Genomic DNA, 12,986 nt, shown 5'->3' on the forward strand with positions numbered 1-12,986 from the left:
ACGTCACCTCTGTGCCTCAGTTTCCCCATCTGAAAAATGGGTTTCACACTTACCTACCTCACTGGGGGAGGGAGGCGAAGCCATTTCTGAAGCATCCAGGCAACCCCACCCCCTGCCAGGGTGCAGCGCCCCCTTTCCCTGTCCCCCCCCATGGGGTCTGCAGAGCCCGGGCTTGTGTGGGTGATAGATTCCCCTGCCTTCAGTTCAGCCGCCCCTGCTGCCCACAACCCCATTGGGGTTCAGGGTTGGCCCTGCCAAGGCAGAGGGTGGCCGGACGCCTGGGTTCTTCCGGGTGGGGGGGGGGCGCTAACGCTGTTATACCTGTATCTCTGGGGCGGGGGGGCTCTGTGCTGGAGGAGGGGTGGGGACTGGAAATGTGGGGTGACTCACCTGCACCCCCCTGGGCTACCCCCACAGCTGACCCAGGATGGGGGGGGTGGATTGGTGCTAGGGGCACAGGGTGAAAAGCTCTGGGGAAGGGAGGGTGGAGTCTGAGGGGGTTCCCAGCCCCCCTCTGGGGGTGGGGCCTTGCGGGAGGGGGAGGAGCTCAGCTGGGCGTGTTTGTGTCGGGAGGGGGGTTGGGGGGGAGAAAATCCCCTTTTTACGGGAAAAAAACATGGTTGGAATAAAGATTTTTCTAAAAGCGACTGTGTCTGTCCCGAGAGCCAGTGGGGGGGGCTGGGAGCCAGGACGCCTGGGTTCTGGCGGGGGGGGACTAGTGGTTAGAGCGGGGGGGGGGCCTGCAGGAGCCGCTGTTGTCCCTGTCCTGCAGAGCTCCCAAGCTCCAGCAGGGGGCGCTCTCCCCTGGCAGTCGGAGCTGCCCCAGGGCTGTGCCGGGGGGCGCTGGGCTACCTGGGGGGCTCTGGGTTCAGCTACCTGACCCTGCCCCATAAGTAGGGACATGGGGGGCAGTGCAGAGGCTTGGAGCCAATCCCTGGCACCCGGCCCCATCCGGCCTCTCCCCAGTCCCCCCCCTGGGGGCAGGGACTCACGGGCCCTCCCCAGCCTGAGGCGGGTCCCCTCCCGCCCAGCCCGGGCGCAGCCACCACCAGCCGCCTCAGTCCGGATCCGTGCAACCCGCTGGCCTCCCGGGGCTGGCTCCTTCCTGCGGCCAGGTGTGGCCCGGCGGGCGGCTGGGAAGCACCCAGGGGTGGGGGAGACGGGGCACTGGGGACCCTCCTGCCCCCAGCGTGTCCTGGGAACGAGCCCTAATCTGGGGGTGGTTGGGGGGGGAGGCTGCTGTAATCACTAGCCCCCACTCCCTCCCAGAGCCAGGGAGAGAACCCAGGAGTCCTGGCTCCCAGCCCCTGTGATCGACCCTTTTCCTGCCCTAGGTGGGCTGGTCGAGGCCTGTTTCTGACCAGATTCTTATACTAGCTGGAAGGGACGAGATAGAGACACTAGCCTGGCTGGGAGCCAGGACTCCTGGGTTCTCCTCCCGGCTCTGGGAGGGGAGTGGTGTCTTGTGGTTAGAACAGGGGGGCTGGGAACCAGGACTCCTGGGTTCCCTCACTGGCTCTGGGAGGGGAGTGGGGTCTAGTGGTTAGAACAGGGGGACTGGGAGCCAGGACTCCTGGGTTCTCTCCCCGGCCCTGGTAGGGGAGTGGGCTGTAGTGGTGGGAGCAGCAGGGCTGGGTCATCTGGGCCCCAGTGATTGTCCTGGCTCCAAGGAGGAATTTTTAGGGTTTGCTTTTCCTCTGCTTTGATCTGTAAAGGAAGCGGAAATTGCCCCCTCGGCCTTGAACTCCAGCTGCTGCACTAATCCAGGGCTGGGCTTGGAGGGGGCTGAGGGTCGGGAGTGAGGGGCACCGGCAGAGCTGGGGGGGGCCAGGGCGGGGCTAGCAGGGACTGTGGGTCGGGAGTGATGGGCACCGGCAGAGCTGGGATCGGGGGACGCAGAGGCAGCTGAGTTGGGACCCTGGGAACAGCAGGACTCGGGCCTGGAAGACCCCTCCTGTGCTGATCCCCGACTTCTCCCCACCCCATCTCTCCCCAGGCCGAAACCTCCTTCCCTCACCTCGGCCATGACGGTCCTGGTTTCCTGGGTCGCCTTCTGGCCGCCCCTCCGGCTCTCCATCTTCCTGCTGGCCATCATGACCCTTTCCATATTCCTCCACTGGAGGGTCTGGTTCCCTGCCCAAGGACGGAGGCTCCCCTCCTTCAATGCCATGGGGCCGCCCCCAGCCATGTCTCCCATCCTGCCCCACACCACACCCCCACCACGGAGCAGGGCATGTGGACTGTGAACTCCGCTGGGCGCCCGGGGAACCAGATGTGGGAATACGCCACCCTCTACGTCCTGGCCAAGATGAACGGGCACCAGGCCTACATCCTCCCGGAGATGCACCAACAGCTGGCGCCGCTCTTCCGCATCACCCTGCCCGTGATCCCCGGTGATATGGTCCAGAGCATCCCGTGGAGGAATTGCGCGCTCCACAATTGGATGTCGGAGGAGTACAGGCACATAGAGGGGAAATACGTCCGGCTGACGGGCTACCCCTGTTCCTGGACCTTCTACCACCACCTCCGGCAGGAGATCCTCCAGGAATTCTCCTTCCACGACCACATGAAGGAGGAGGCCAACCAGTACCTGGCTGGGCTGCGTGGGCAGCGCCAGAACGTGACCTACGTGGGCGTCCACATCCGGAGGGGGGATTACATCCGGTTGATGCCCCAGGTCTGGAAGGGGGTGGTGGCGGACAAGGCCTACCTGGAGAAGGCCATGGACTACTTCCGGGCCAAGTACCAGGAGCCGGTCTTCATGGTGACCAGCAACGGGATGGAGTGGTGCCGAGAGAACATCGACGCCTCGCGAGGGGACGTGTATTTCTCGGGGGACAGGAAGGGTCATCGCCGGGGAGGTATTTCGCTTTCTTGGTCCATTGCAACCACACGATCATGACCATCTGGAGCTTCAGCATCTGGGCCAGCTACCTGGCTGGGGGATTAGACCATCTATTTGGCCAACTACATGCTCCCCGATTCCCCCTACCAGTGGTTCCTCAAGCCTTCGGCAGCCTTCCTGCCCAAGTGGATCGGGATTGACACCGATCTCTCCCCGCTGCTGAATCGGACACAGAGGCAGAAAAGACCCAGCCCACAGGCTATCAACAGGACCCGGAGGGATAGGGGGCCAGCCATAAGTGAGGGAAGAGGGTGCTGGAGAGTTCAGGGTGTATCGGAGTAGATGTTGGTCAGGCATGGGGTGGGGTCAAGACAACCTGGCTCCCTTCTGCCAACTTTCTCCTAGGATTCCTCAAAAGGGGCCATCTTGTTCCTAGGTTGAACTGTTAGAACAGGGGAGCCGTGAGTCAGGATTAGAAGTGAAGTGAAGGAAAGCCAGGAAGGGAAGCCAGCTATAAAAATAATAAATAACAAATGGAAGAAAGGGGCAATAGATAGTAATATATAAATCAAAAACTAGGGATTGTAGAAAATTGATAAGGGAAGCAAAGGGACACAAGGAGACATCTGTGGCAAGCAGAGTTAAAGACCATACCATGTTTTTTTTTAAATGTATATTAGGAACAAAAAAGAATCCTGAGAATGGTATTGATCTCGTTTAGATGGAAATGGTAGAATTTTCAATACTGCAGACAAGGTAGAATTTTTCAATAAATAGTTCTGTGTCTGGGGAAAAAAACAGATGACGTTGTCATAGCATATGATGATAATACACTTTCCATTCCACTAGTTGCTCAGGTGGATGTCAAACAGCAGCTACAAAAGTGAGTCATTTTAATATCAGCAGGCGCAGTGATAGGCATGGAAGAGTTTGAAAAGAGCTGGCTGAGGAATTGATGGCATTGTTGATTTTGCCCTGCAGCAGGTCCAGAAGAAAGCTCACGTTGTGCCAAGTTTTAAAACGGGTAAATGGGATGACCCGAGTAATTATGAGCCTGTCAGCCTGACCTCGATCCCAGGGAAGATAATGGGGCGGCTGATACGGGACTCTATGGATCAAGAATGAAAGGAGGGCACCATCGTTCACCAGCGTGGGATTATGGAAACTAGACCCCGTCACACTAACTTGCTAGCCTCTTTCGCTGTGGTCGCATGTTCAGTGGAGGAAGGTCACAGGGTTGGTGTCACATCTGTCGACGTCGGCAAGGCGCGAGAGCTGGTGACTGATTAACAGGCATGCTAGGAAATGAGAGTGTTAAATGGAGTCACAGCCGCCCAACTGATAGGTCTCAGAATGCACCTGCACATGAAGACGCGCCTTCGAGCGGGGGCGGGGAGGGGGCGTGTTTCCGGGGGGCGGGTCCCGCAGGGGTCGATTCTGGACTCTGAGCTCGTTCATGTCAATGATGCGGAAGAAAATATTCAAGCCTCAAGTTTGCAGAGGCCACGAAACCTGGAGGAGGGGCCCCCAGCCGGGGTGGATTGGCCGCCGCTCGGCAGCTGGGTTGAGTGGTTAGAGACGGTGTCCCTTCCCCTGGCCTCCCCTGCTCCAGCATGGGGCCCATGGCAGCCACAGAGCCTGGGCGTTACAAACGGGGGGGGGGGGGGGGCTCGCCTTCCTGCCTGGCTGGCCCCAAACCTCCCACGCGGCTTGTGTTGGTGATAGACAGAGAGATCCCCCCCACTCTGCTCCCCCCCCCAGATTCAGCCACCCCCACTGCCCCCAAGCCCTTGGGGCTCAGGGTTGGCCCTGCCAAGGCAGAGGGAGACCGGACGCCTGGGTTCTTCCAGGTGGGTGGAGGGCGCTAATGGGTCACAGCTGCAGAACTGTGTATCAATCCCGTGGGGGGTGGAGGTAAATTCCCCCCAGGGGTGGGCTCCACCTGCCCCCCCCCATTCCTCCTGGCCCAAGAGCAAGTGCTTACAGTGTGGGAGGGGGGGGCCGGGAGCCAGGACTCCTGGGTTCTCTCCTTAGCGGACAGGGAAGTGCAGTATTCAGTGGGGTGCTGGCGGAAGGGCGGGGCCATGTGACTCCGATTTTATTGTTGCTTGTAAAAGCCCATCCTTTGCCTAGCAGTTCTGGCTTTACAGCCCTGTGCCACGCACACACTGGGGCCAGTTTATAGCCCAAGAATGTGCCCACCCATAGAGCCCTGCTGAACCTGCCCCACTCAGCCGGGGGTAGAACCCAGGAGTCCTAGCGCCCAGCCTTCCCTGCTTTTTCCAAAGGGTCAGTTTCACCAAGCTGAAAAGAATTAGGAACTGAAGCACCCTGGAGGAAGAATTTAATCAGACCCATGTGGCTATTGATTGGGGATTGTTTACCAAACACCTGACTAGGTGCCCAAATAGACACTATTCCATACTTGAGGAGGAAGGCCATACTGGTCACAGACTGACCTGGTTTAGAGGGGAAGTGAAAGCAGCAATAACAAATGGAAGGATGGGGGAAATGGACAGCATATAAACCAGAAGATAGGGATGCTAGAAAATTGATAAGGGAAGCAAAGGGACACACAGAGCATTCTATGGCCTGCAGTGTTGAGGACAATAAGGAGGCTGGGTTTTTTTAATGTATATTAGGAACAAAAGGAATCCTGACAATGCTATTGGTCCATTTTAGATGGAAATGGTAGAATTATCAATAATGCAGAAAAGGCAGAATTGTTCAATAAATATTTTTGTTTTGTGTTTGGGAGGAAAAAACAGATGATGTCATATCAGATGGTGACGATAATGCTCTTTCCATTCTGCTCCTATCTCAGGAGGTGGCTGAACAACAGCTATCGAAGTGAGACATCTTAAAATCAGCAGGTCCCAATAACTTACAGCCAAGAGTTTTAAAAGAGCTGGCCGAGGAGCAAGTTTTAACCATTCAACCTCATGATGGACCCATTTGGTGACTCCTAGGAGAAGGTTGGCAGAACCAACCCACATTGTCTTGATTCTCCCCTCCCCCCCGTGCTTGACCAAGGTCCATGCTGATGCCCCCTAAACTCCCCAGGACCGCCTACCCCAGCTGGGGGCTGGCCCACTATCCCAGCGGATCCTGCTGGTGGCCTGCAGGCTGGATCCTATCTGCCCCTATGTCCCACCCCGCAGTGGGGAGAGATCGGCGTTGATCCCAATCCACTCGGGCAGGAAGGCGGCCTCAGGCTTGAAGAGCCGGAGGAAGGGGGAATCGGGCAGGGTGTAGTTGGCCAAGTAGACAGTCTCCCCACCGACCAGGTAGCCGACCCAAATGCCGAAGGTCCCGATGGTCATGATCGTGTGGTTGCAATGGGCCAAGAGAGCAAAGTCCCTCCCCGGCGACGACTCCTTCCCGTCCCCCGAGAAATACACGTCCCCCCGCGAGGTGTTGATGTTCTCCCGGCACCACTCCATCCCGTTGCTGGTCACCACGAAGACCGGCTCCTGGTACTTGTCCCGGAAGTAGCCCATGGCCTTCTCCAGGTAGGCCTTGTCCGCCACCACCCCCTTCCAGATCTGTGGCATCACCCGGACATAATCCCCCCTCCGGACGTGGATGCCCACGTAGGTCACATTCTGGCGCTGCCCACGCAGCCCGGCCAGGTACCGGTTGGCCTCCTCCTTGACGTGGTCGTGGAAGGAGAATTCCTGGAGGATCTCCTGCCGGAGGTGGTGGTAGAAAGTCCAGGAGCAGGGGTAGCCCGTCAGCCGGACGTATTTCCCCTTGATGTGCCTGTACTCCTCCGACATCCAGTCGTGGAGCCCGTAATTCCTCCACGGGACGCTCCGGACCACGTCGCTGGAGACCACGGGCAGGGTGATGCGGAAGAGCGGCGCCAGCTGCCGGTGCATCTCTGGGAGGATGTAGGCCTGGCGCCCGTTCATCTTGGCCAGGGCGTAGAGGGTGGCGTATTCCCCCATCTGGTTCCCCAGGCGCCCGATGGAGTTCACGGTCCACATGCCCCGCTCTGTTGGGGGCGTTGTGGTGGGGGATGTGGCTGGGGATCCCTTCGTTGTGTTCGGGGAGGGGAGCCGCTGCCATGCGGAGGGGAACCGGCTGCTTAAGTGGAGGAAGGTGGAGAGGGTCATGATGGCCAGCAGGTAGAGGCTGAGCTGAAGGACCAGCCGGAAGGGGACCCAGGAGTCCGGGGCAGTCATGGCTCCCAGCAGTGATGAGGGAAGGAGGTCCCAGCCTGGGGAGAGAAGGAGCAGGGGGGGCGGGTGGTGTTACGGAGTATTGGGGGACTTAGGGCCCTGCACCTCCGGCTTTCTGCGATTTACCATGACTTTTAGCCAGCCAGTAAAGCAGAAGGTTTATTTAGGGTTACCATATTTAGTGCCTCCGAAAGGAGGACACTTTAAAGGGGCCCCAGCCCCGCCCCCGCTCCCGCCCCAACCCCGCCCCCTCCCCAAAGTCTCCGCCCCCTCCCCTGCTTCCCGCGAACATTTGAGTCGCGGGAAGCCTGAAGCAGGTAAGGGGTGTGTGTGGGGGGGGAGGAGGCGCGGCCCGGCACCGCAGGTCCCCAGCCTGTCCCCCGAGCCCCCGACCCGGCACCCGAGCCCCCGACCCGGCCCGGCACCGGGCCCCCCCGAGCACCGCCGGCCGAGCCCCCGGCCCGGCACCCGAGCCCCCGGTCCAGCACCCGGCCCCCCCGAGCACCGCCGGCACCCGGCCCGGCACCCGGCACCCGAGCCCCCGGCCTGGCACCCAGCCCGGCACCTGGCACCCGAGCCGCCGGCCGAGCCCCCCGGCCCGGCCCCGGGCCCCCCCGAGCACCGCCGGCACCTGGCCCGGCACCCGAGCCCCCGGCCCAGCACCCGGCCCGGCACCCGGCCCCCCCGAGCACCGCCGGCCGAGCCCCCGGCCCAGCACCCGACCCGGCACCCGAGCCGCCGGCCGAGCCCCCCGGCCCGGCCCCGGGCCCCCCCGAGCACCGCCGGCCGAGCCCCCCGGCCCGGCCCCGGGCCCCCCCGAGCACCGCCGGCTGAGCCCCCGGCCCGGCCCGGCACCGCCGGCCAGGCCCCCCGAGCCCCCGGCCCGGCACCGGGCCCCCCCGAGCACCGCCGGCGGAGCCCCCGAGCCCCCGGCCCGGCACCCGAGCCCCCGGCCCGGCACCCGAGCCGCCGACCGCATGTCCGATTTTCCCGGACATGTCCGGCTTTTTGGGATTTCCCCCCGGATGGGGATTTGGAGCCCAAAAAGCCGGACATGTCCGGGAAAATCCGGACGTATGGTAACCCTAGTTTATTTGGATGACAGGAATACAGTTCAAGACAGGTCTTGCAGGCACAGACAACAGGGCCCCCCTCAGTTAGGTCCAGCTTGGGGTTCCAGGGCATGCCAGCCCACCCCCCTTTGGGGGGTCAGAGCCATTTTTGCCTTCCAGCCATTTTTTTAGCCTGCTTTTAGCACTTTGCTTTTAGCGACCCCTTCCACAGCCTTTGTTTAGTTTTCCGGGCCCCCGGAGTCACCTGGCCTTCAACCCCTTCCTGGGTTTTTATGTTACAAGCTCAGGTATGTTTTTTGGGGCAGACTTTTATTCCCCGATGCAGACCATCCTAGTTACACTTTCCTGTCAGCATTTACACACCCCAGCAAGAACAGGCCCAGTTCGTCACAGGTGGTGAGTGGAGTGGGGGGAAAAGAGGAATGGGAGGGATGGTTCGAGGAGATGGGAGAGGCTCTCCCAGGACCAATGACCCCACAGCCCAGCCGAGGGGCCAGGGGACCCCAGCTCCAGCAGTATGTCGGGGGAGGGGAGCAGAGTCACTCAGTTTCTGGGGGGCCAAAGCCCCGCAGCCCCTTGACCCCGGATCCGCCTTTGCAGCCGCCAGCCGACACCGGGCCAGGCAAGAACAGTCAGAGCAACATTGTTTTCCCCTCCACCCTGCCGGTGCCCCTCACTGCCGACCCGCAGCCCCTGCCAACCCAGCCCTGCCGGTGCCCCTCACTGCCGACCCCCAGCCCCTGCCAACCCAGCCCTGCCGGTGCCCCTCACTGCCGACCCGCAGCCCCTGCCAGCCCGGCCCTGCCGGTGCCCCTCACTGCCGACCCGCAGCCCCTGCCAGCCCGGCCCTGCCGGTGCCCCTCACTGCCGACCCGCAGCCCCTGCCAGCCCGGCCCTGCCGGTGCCCCTCACTGCCGACCCGCAACCCCTGCCAGCCCGGCCCTGCCGGTGCCCCTCACTGCCGACCCGCAGCCCCTGCCAGCCCGGCCCTGCCGGTGCCCCTCACTGCCGACCCGCAGCCCCTGCCAGCCCAGCCCTGGGCTCCCCGCCCAGCTCCTGTGGGTTAAGGGCAGGGTTGGGGGTTGATGTGGTGCTGGACTTCTTTGTGGCGTCGTCCCCTTTGGACCCCAACAGGCCCGGGGGCAGGGGGCGGGACCATGCGTGGCCAGGCTGGGGTGGGTGAGGGAAGGGCAGGGGGGAATTTCCTGTTCAGCCTCAGATAAGATCAGATTAAAAGCAAATAAGGAAAATTCCTCCCGGGTGAAAGAAACGCTGGCGTCTGAGACGAGCCTGACACAATCCCGGGTAGGCACTGAGCCCTCCCCTCAGCAGCCGCCCCTCCCTCCCCAGAGCCGGGAATCACCCCCCAGCCCCCACTTCTAACCTCTAGACCCCCCCTCCGCTCCCCTCCCCTCCCAGAGCCGGGGAGAGAACCCAGGAGTCCTGGCTCCCAGCCCCCCCCTGCTTTAACCACTAGACCCCACTCCCCTCCCAGAGCTGGGGAGAGAACCCAGGAGTCCTGCCTCCCAGCCCGCCCCCCATCTACTAGACCCCACTCCCCTCCCCCCCAGAGAGGGTGGAAGGTCGTATGGGTCTATTTGTAGCTGGATTCTCTCTCCCTCCAACCTCCCCTATGGGACTGTACCACCTGGGCTGGGAATGGGGTGGGGGCGTGAGAAGGGGCAGATGGGAGCCAAATTCTGCCCCCCACTCCCACCCCAGATATTTCTTCCTTCCTATTAATCCTTCGCCAGCCACTGGGAGAGATACACAAGCTGCCTTGGCTGGCCAGGGGCTGGGAGCCAGGGCACCGGGGTTCTCTCTCTGGCTCTGGGAGGGGAGTGGGGTCTAGTGGTTAGAGCAGGGGGGGCTGGGAGCCAGGACTCCTGGGTTCTCTATCCCCTCTCAGCGAGGATCCAGTCGCCTCTCTCATTCCCTTGTTCCAACCACCTGAGCCCAGAGATCCCCCTTCGTTGGGTGGGGCAGGACGGTGCCCGCTTCCCCTGGACCCTTTGTCCCTGCCTTCGTCCCCCCTCCCCCCACACCGCTTCTCCCACTGCACACCTGGGCTCTCTCCTTCCATCGCTCCCACCCAACCCAGCCGCACCTGTCAGCAGGACGGATCCAGCCCGCGACTGCCAGCAGGTTCCACTGCTCGGAGCGGCTGGGCTCGGCTGCGCCCTGGAGGATGGGAGGGGATCGGAGCCCTGCCTCCGGGGGTGGGGACAGCGCTGAATTTGTGCCTTGGCGTGTCTGGCATCTGGGCTTTTCCCTTCCCGGCCCCGGCACCAACAGGCCTGGCACTTCCCGGCCCCGGCGCCTCTGGGCCTGGCACTTCCCGGCCCCGGCACCGCTGGGCCTGGCACTTCCTGGCCCCGGCGCCTCTGGGCCTGGCACTTCCCGGCCTCAGCGCCTCTGGGCCTGGCAATTCCCGGCCCCGGTGGCTCTGAGCCTGGCACTTCCCGGCCCCGGCGCCTCTGGGCCTGGCAATTCCCGGCCCCGGCGGCTCTGGGCCTGGCACTTCCCGGCCTCGGCGCCTCTGGGCCTGGCAATTCCCGGCCCCGGCGGCTCTGGGCCTGGCACTTCCCGGCCTCGGCGCCTCTGGGCCTGGCAATTCCCGGCCCCGGCGGCTCTGGGCCTGGCAATTCCTGGCCCTGGCGCCGCTGGGCCTGGCACTTCCCAGCCCCGGCGCCGCTGGGCCTGGCACTTCTCAGCCCCGGCGTCACTGGGCCTGGCACTTCTCAGCCCCGGCGTCACTGGGCCTGGCACTTCCCGGCCCCGGCGCCTCTGGACCTGGCACTTCCCGGCCCCGGCGCCGCTGGGCCTGGCACTTCTCAGCCCCGGCGTCACTGGGCCTGGCACTTCCCGGCAGCCCAGTGCCCCTGGCACTGCCCCGGGGCATTGGGCCCAGCCCTGCCTGCCAGGGGAGAGCGCCCCCTGCTGGCCCCCGCCTTTCCGCCCAGTGCAGCGTGGGCCCAGCGCTGGGTACTGCCGGAGCAGCCGGACAGGCCTCCCTTCCCCCGGCCGCCTGAGTCAGCCGGTCGCTAACACTGCGTCCTGATGCCGAGCGCGATAACGACACGGCTAATGGGCCGGGGCCGTGCCAGGGTGCACTGCTGGCGGGATGCCATCCATTGCTGCTCAGGGTGAGGCCCCAGCATCCCGGAGCGCGGCCGGCCCCATGCCCAGCCCTGCTCAGGGCTCTGAGCACCTGTGCGGCGTGGGGGGGGAGGAGATGGGGGGAGGGGGCCCCTTGGCAGGCAGGGCAGGCCCAATGGCCCCAGGGCGGCGCTAGGGGGCACTGGGCTGCAGGGAGGGGGGAATGGGGGCCAGCAGGGGGCACTGGGCTGCAGGGAGGGGGGAATGGGGGCCAGCAGGGGGCACTGGGCTGCAGGGAGGGGGGAAGCGGGGGCCAGCAGGGGGCGCTGGGCTGCAGGGCTGATCACTAGGGGGCGCTCTCTAGGAGTCTGTGTCAAGCTCTGATTAAATATAACCCGGTGGAGAGAACCCAGGAGTCAGCAACTGCGCCCCCCCCATCTCCGGGCTCTCCATCTCTTTGGGTTGGGGTGGCAGCCCCCCCCCCCGCAACTATCCACAGATTCACCCCCCTCTGCCCTTCAGCGCAGAACGGCTGGGTCCCTCCTCTCCCTTGTTCCCCTCCCCAGCCTGATTACCTCCCCATAACAGGCTCCTTCCTCCCAGATCTGGGGGACGGGGCAGGGGGTGTCAGTGTCTGGGGGGGGTATAATCCATTAATCTGACCACACTGTTGGACCAGTTGTCACGGAGTCCCCGGGCAATGCTCTGGAACTGCTCCCCACAAAGCCAGTCAGGACTTTGGGGAGACTCCTCTCCCTCGGAGCAGACTGTCTTCAGGGCAAGAAGCTCGCACGGCTTCACCCTCCTGGGTCTCTCCTGGGAGCATTCAGCATATGTCCCTCCGTGCACTTCCCACAGCGACAAGTTTCAGAGTAACAGCCGTGTTAGTCTGTATCCGCAAAAAGAAGAACAGGAGTACTTGTGGCACCTTAGAGACTAACAAATTTATTAGAGCATAAGCTTTCGTGGACTACAGCCCACTTATATGCATCCGAAGAAGTGGGCTGTAGTCCACGAAAGCTTATGCTCTAATAAATTTGTTAGTCTCTAAGGTGCCACAAGTACTCCTGTTCTTCTTTTTCCCACAGCGAGTCCGCCCCGGCGGGGTCCTGGGGAAGCCAGAGGGTCCTGCACCCCCCACTTCGCAGGCAGACGTGACTCTCAGCCAGCCAGTAACACAGAGGTTTATCAGATGACAGGAACATGGTCTAAAACAGAGCTTGTAGGTCTAGCGGCGAACGGGACCCCTCGTCCGGGTCCATTCTGGGGCCCAGCGAGCCAGACACCCACGTCTGCCCTCACTCCTAGTCCCCAGGTAGCTCCAAACTGAAACCCCCTCCAGCCCCTCCTCTCTGGGCTTTGTCTTTTTCCCAGGCCAGAAGGTCACCTGATCTCTTTGTTCACCTTTAGCTATTTCCTTGCAGGGGGGAAGAGCCCCGGTCATTTGTTGCTAGGAGCTAGAGTGTCAGTGATTTATGCAAACTGGCCTTTACCCTTCCACCTAGAGACTTAAGAAATGCATAGGGGAAACTGAGGCACCCACACAGTATTCAGAGGAAACATTAAGAACAGTCCCACTTTGTCACACTAGTCTGAGTGCGAAGGGGGAACAACTGGACTCCTGGGTTCTCTTCCCAGCTCTGTGCAGGCAGTGGGGTCTAGTGGTTAGAGCAGGGGGGGGAATCTGGGAGGGGAGTGGGATCTAGTGGTTAGAGTGGGGGCCTGGGAGCCAGGACTCCTGGGTTCTTCCCCCCAGCTCTGGGAGGGCAGTGGGGTCTAGTGGTT

The 12,986-nt window shown here is 62.5% G+C and overlaps 1 protein-coding gene and 1 pseudogene across 1 annotated transcript; one reads left to right on the plus strand and one right to left on the minus strand.

Annotated features, from left to right (window-relative positions):
- Positions 1–1,903: 1,903 nt before the first annotated feature.
- LOC128829594 (galactoside alpha-(1,2)-fucosyltransferase 2-like) lies at positions 1,904–4,170 on the plus strand (annotated as a pseudogene).
- Positions 4,171–4,799: 629 nt separating this feature from the next.
- LOC128829589 (galactoside alpha-(1,2)-fucosyltransferase 2-like) lies at positions 4,800–10,266 on the minus strand. Its single transcript, XM_054015058.1, has 2 exons — positions 10,210–10,266; positions 4,800–7,067 (listed from the first exon to the last, which is right to left on the minus strand). The coding sequence occupies exon 2, from the start codon at positions 7,030–7,032 to the stop codon at positions 5,989–5,991; it is 1,044 nt and encodes a 347-aa protein (XP_053871033.1). The 5' UTR covers positions 7,033–7,067; positions 10,210–10,266; the 3' UTR covers positions 4,800–5,988.
- Positions 10,267–12,986: the final 2,720 nt, after the last annotated feature.

This window comes from Malaclemys terrapin (assembly GCF_027887155.1).
Source record: "Malaclemys terrapin pileata isolate rMalTer1 chromosome 20 unlocalized genomic scaffold, rMalTer1.hap1 SUPER_20_unloc_4, whole genome shotgun sequence".
NCBI classification, from domain to species: Eukaryota; Metazoa; Chordata; order Testudines; family Emydidae; genus Malaclemys; species Malaclemys terrapin.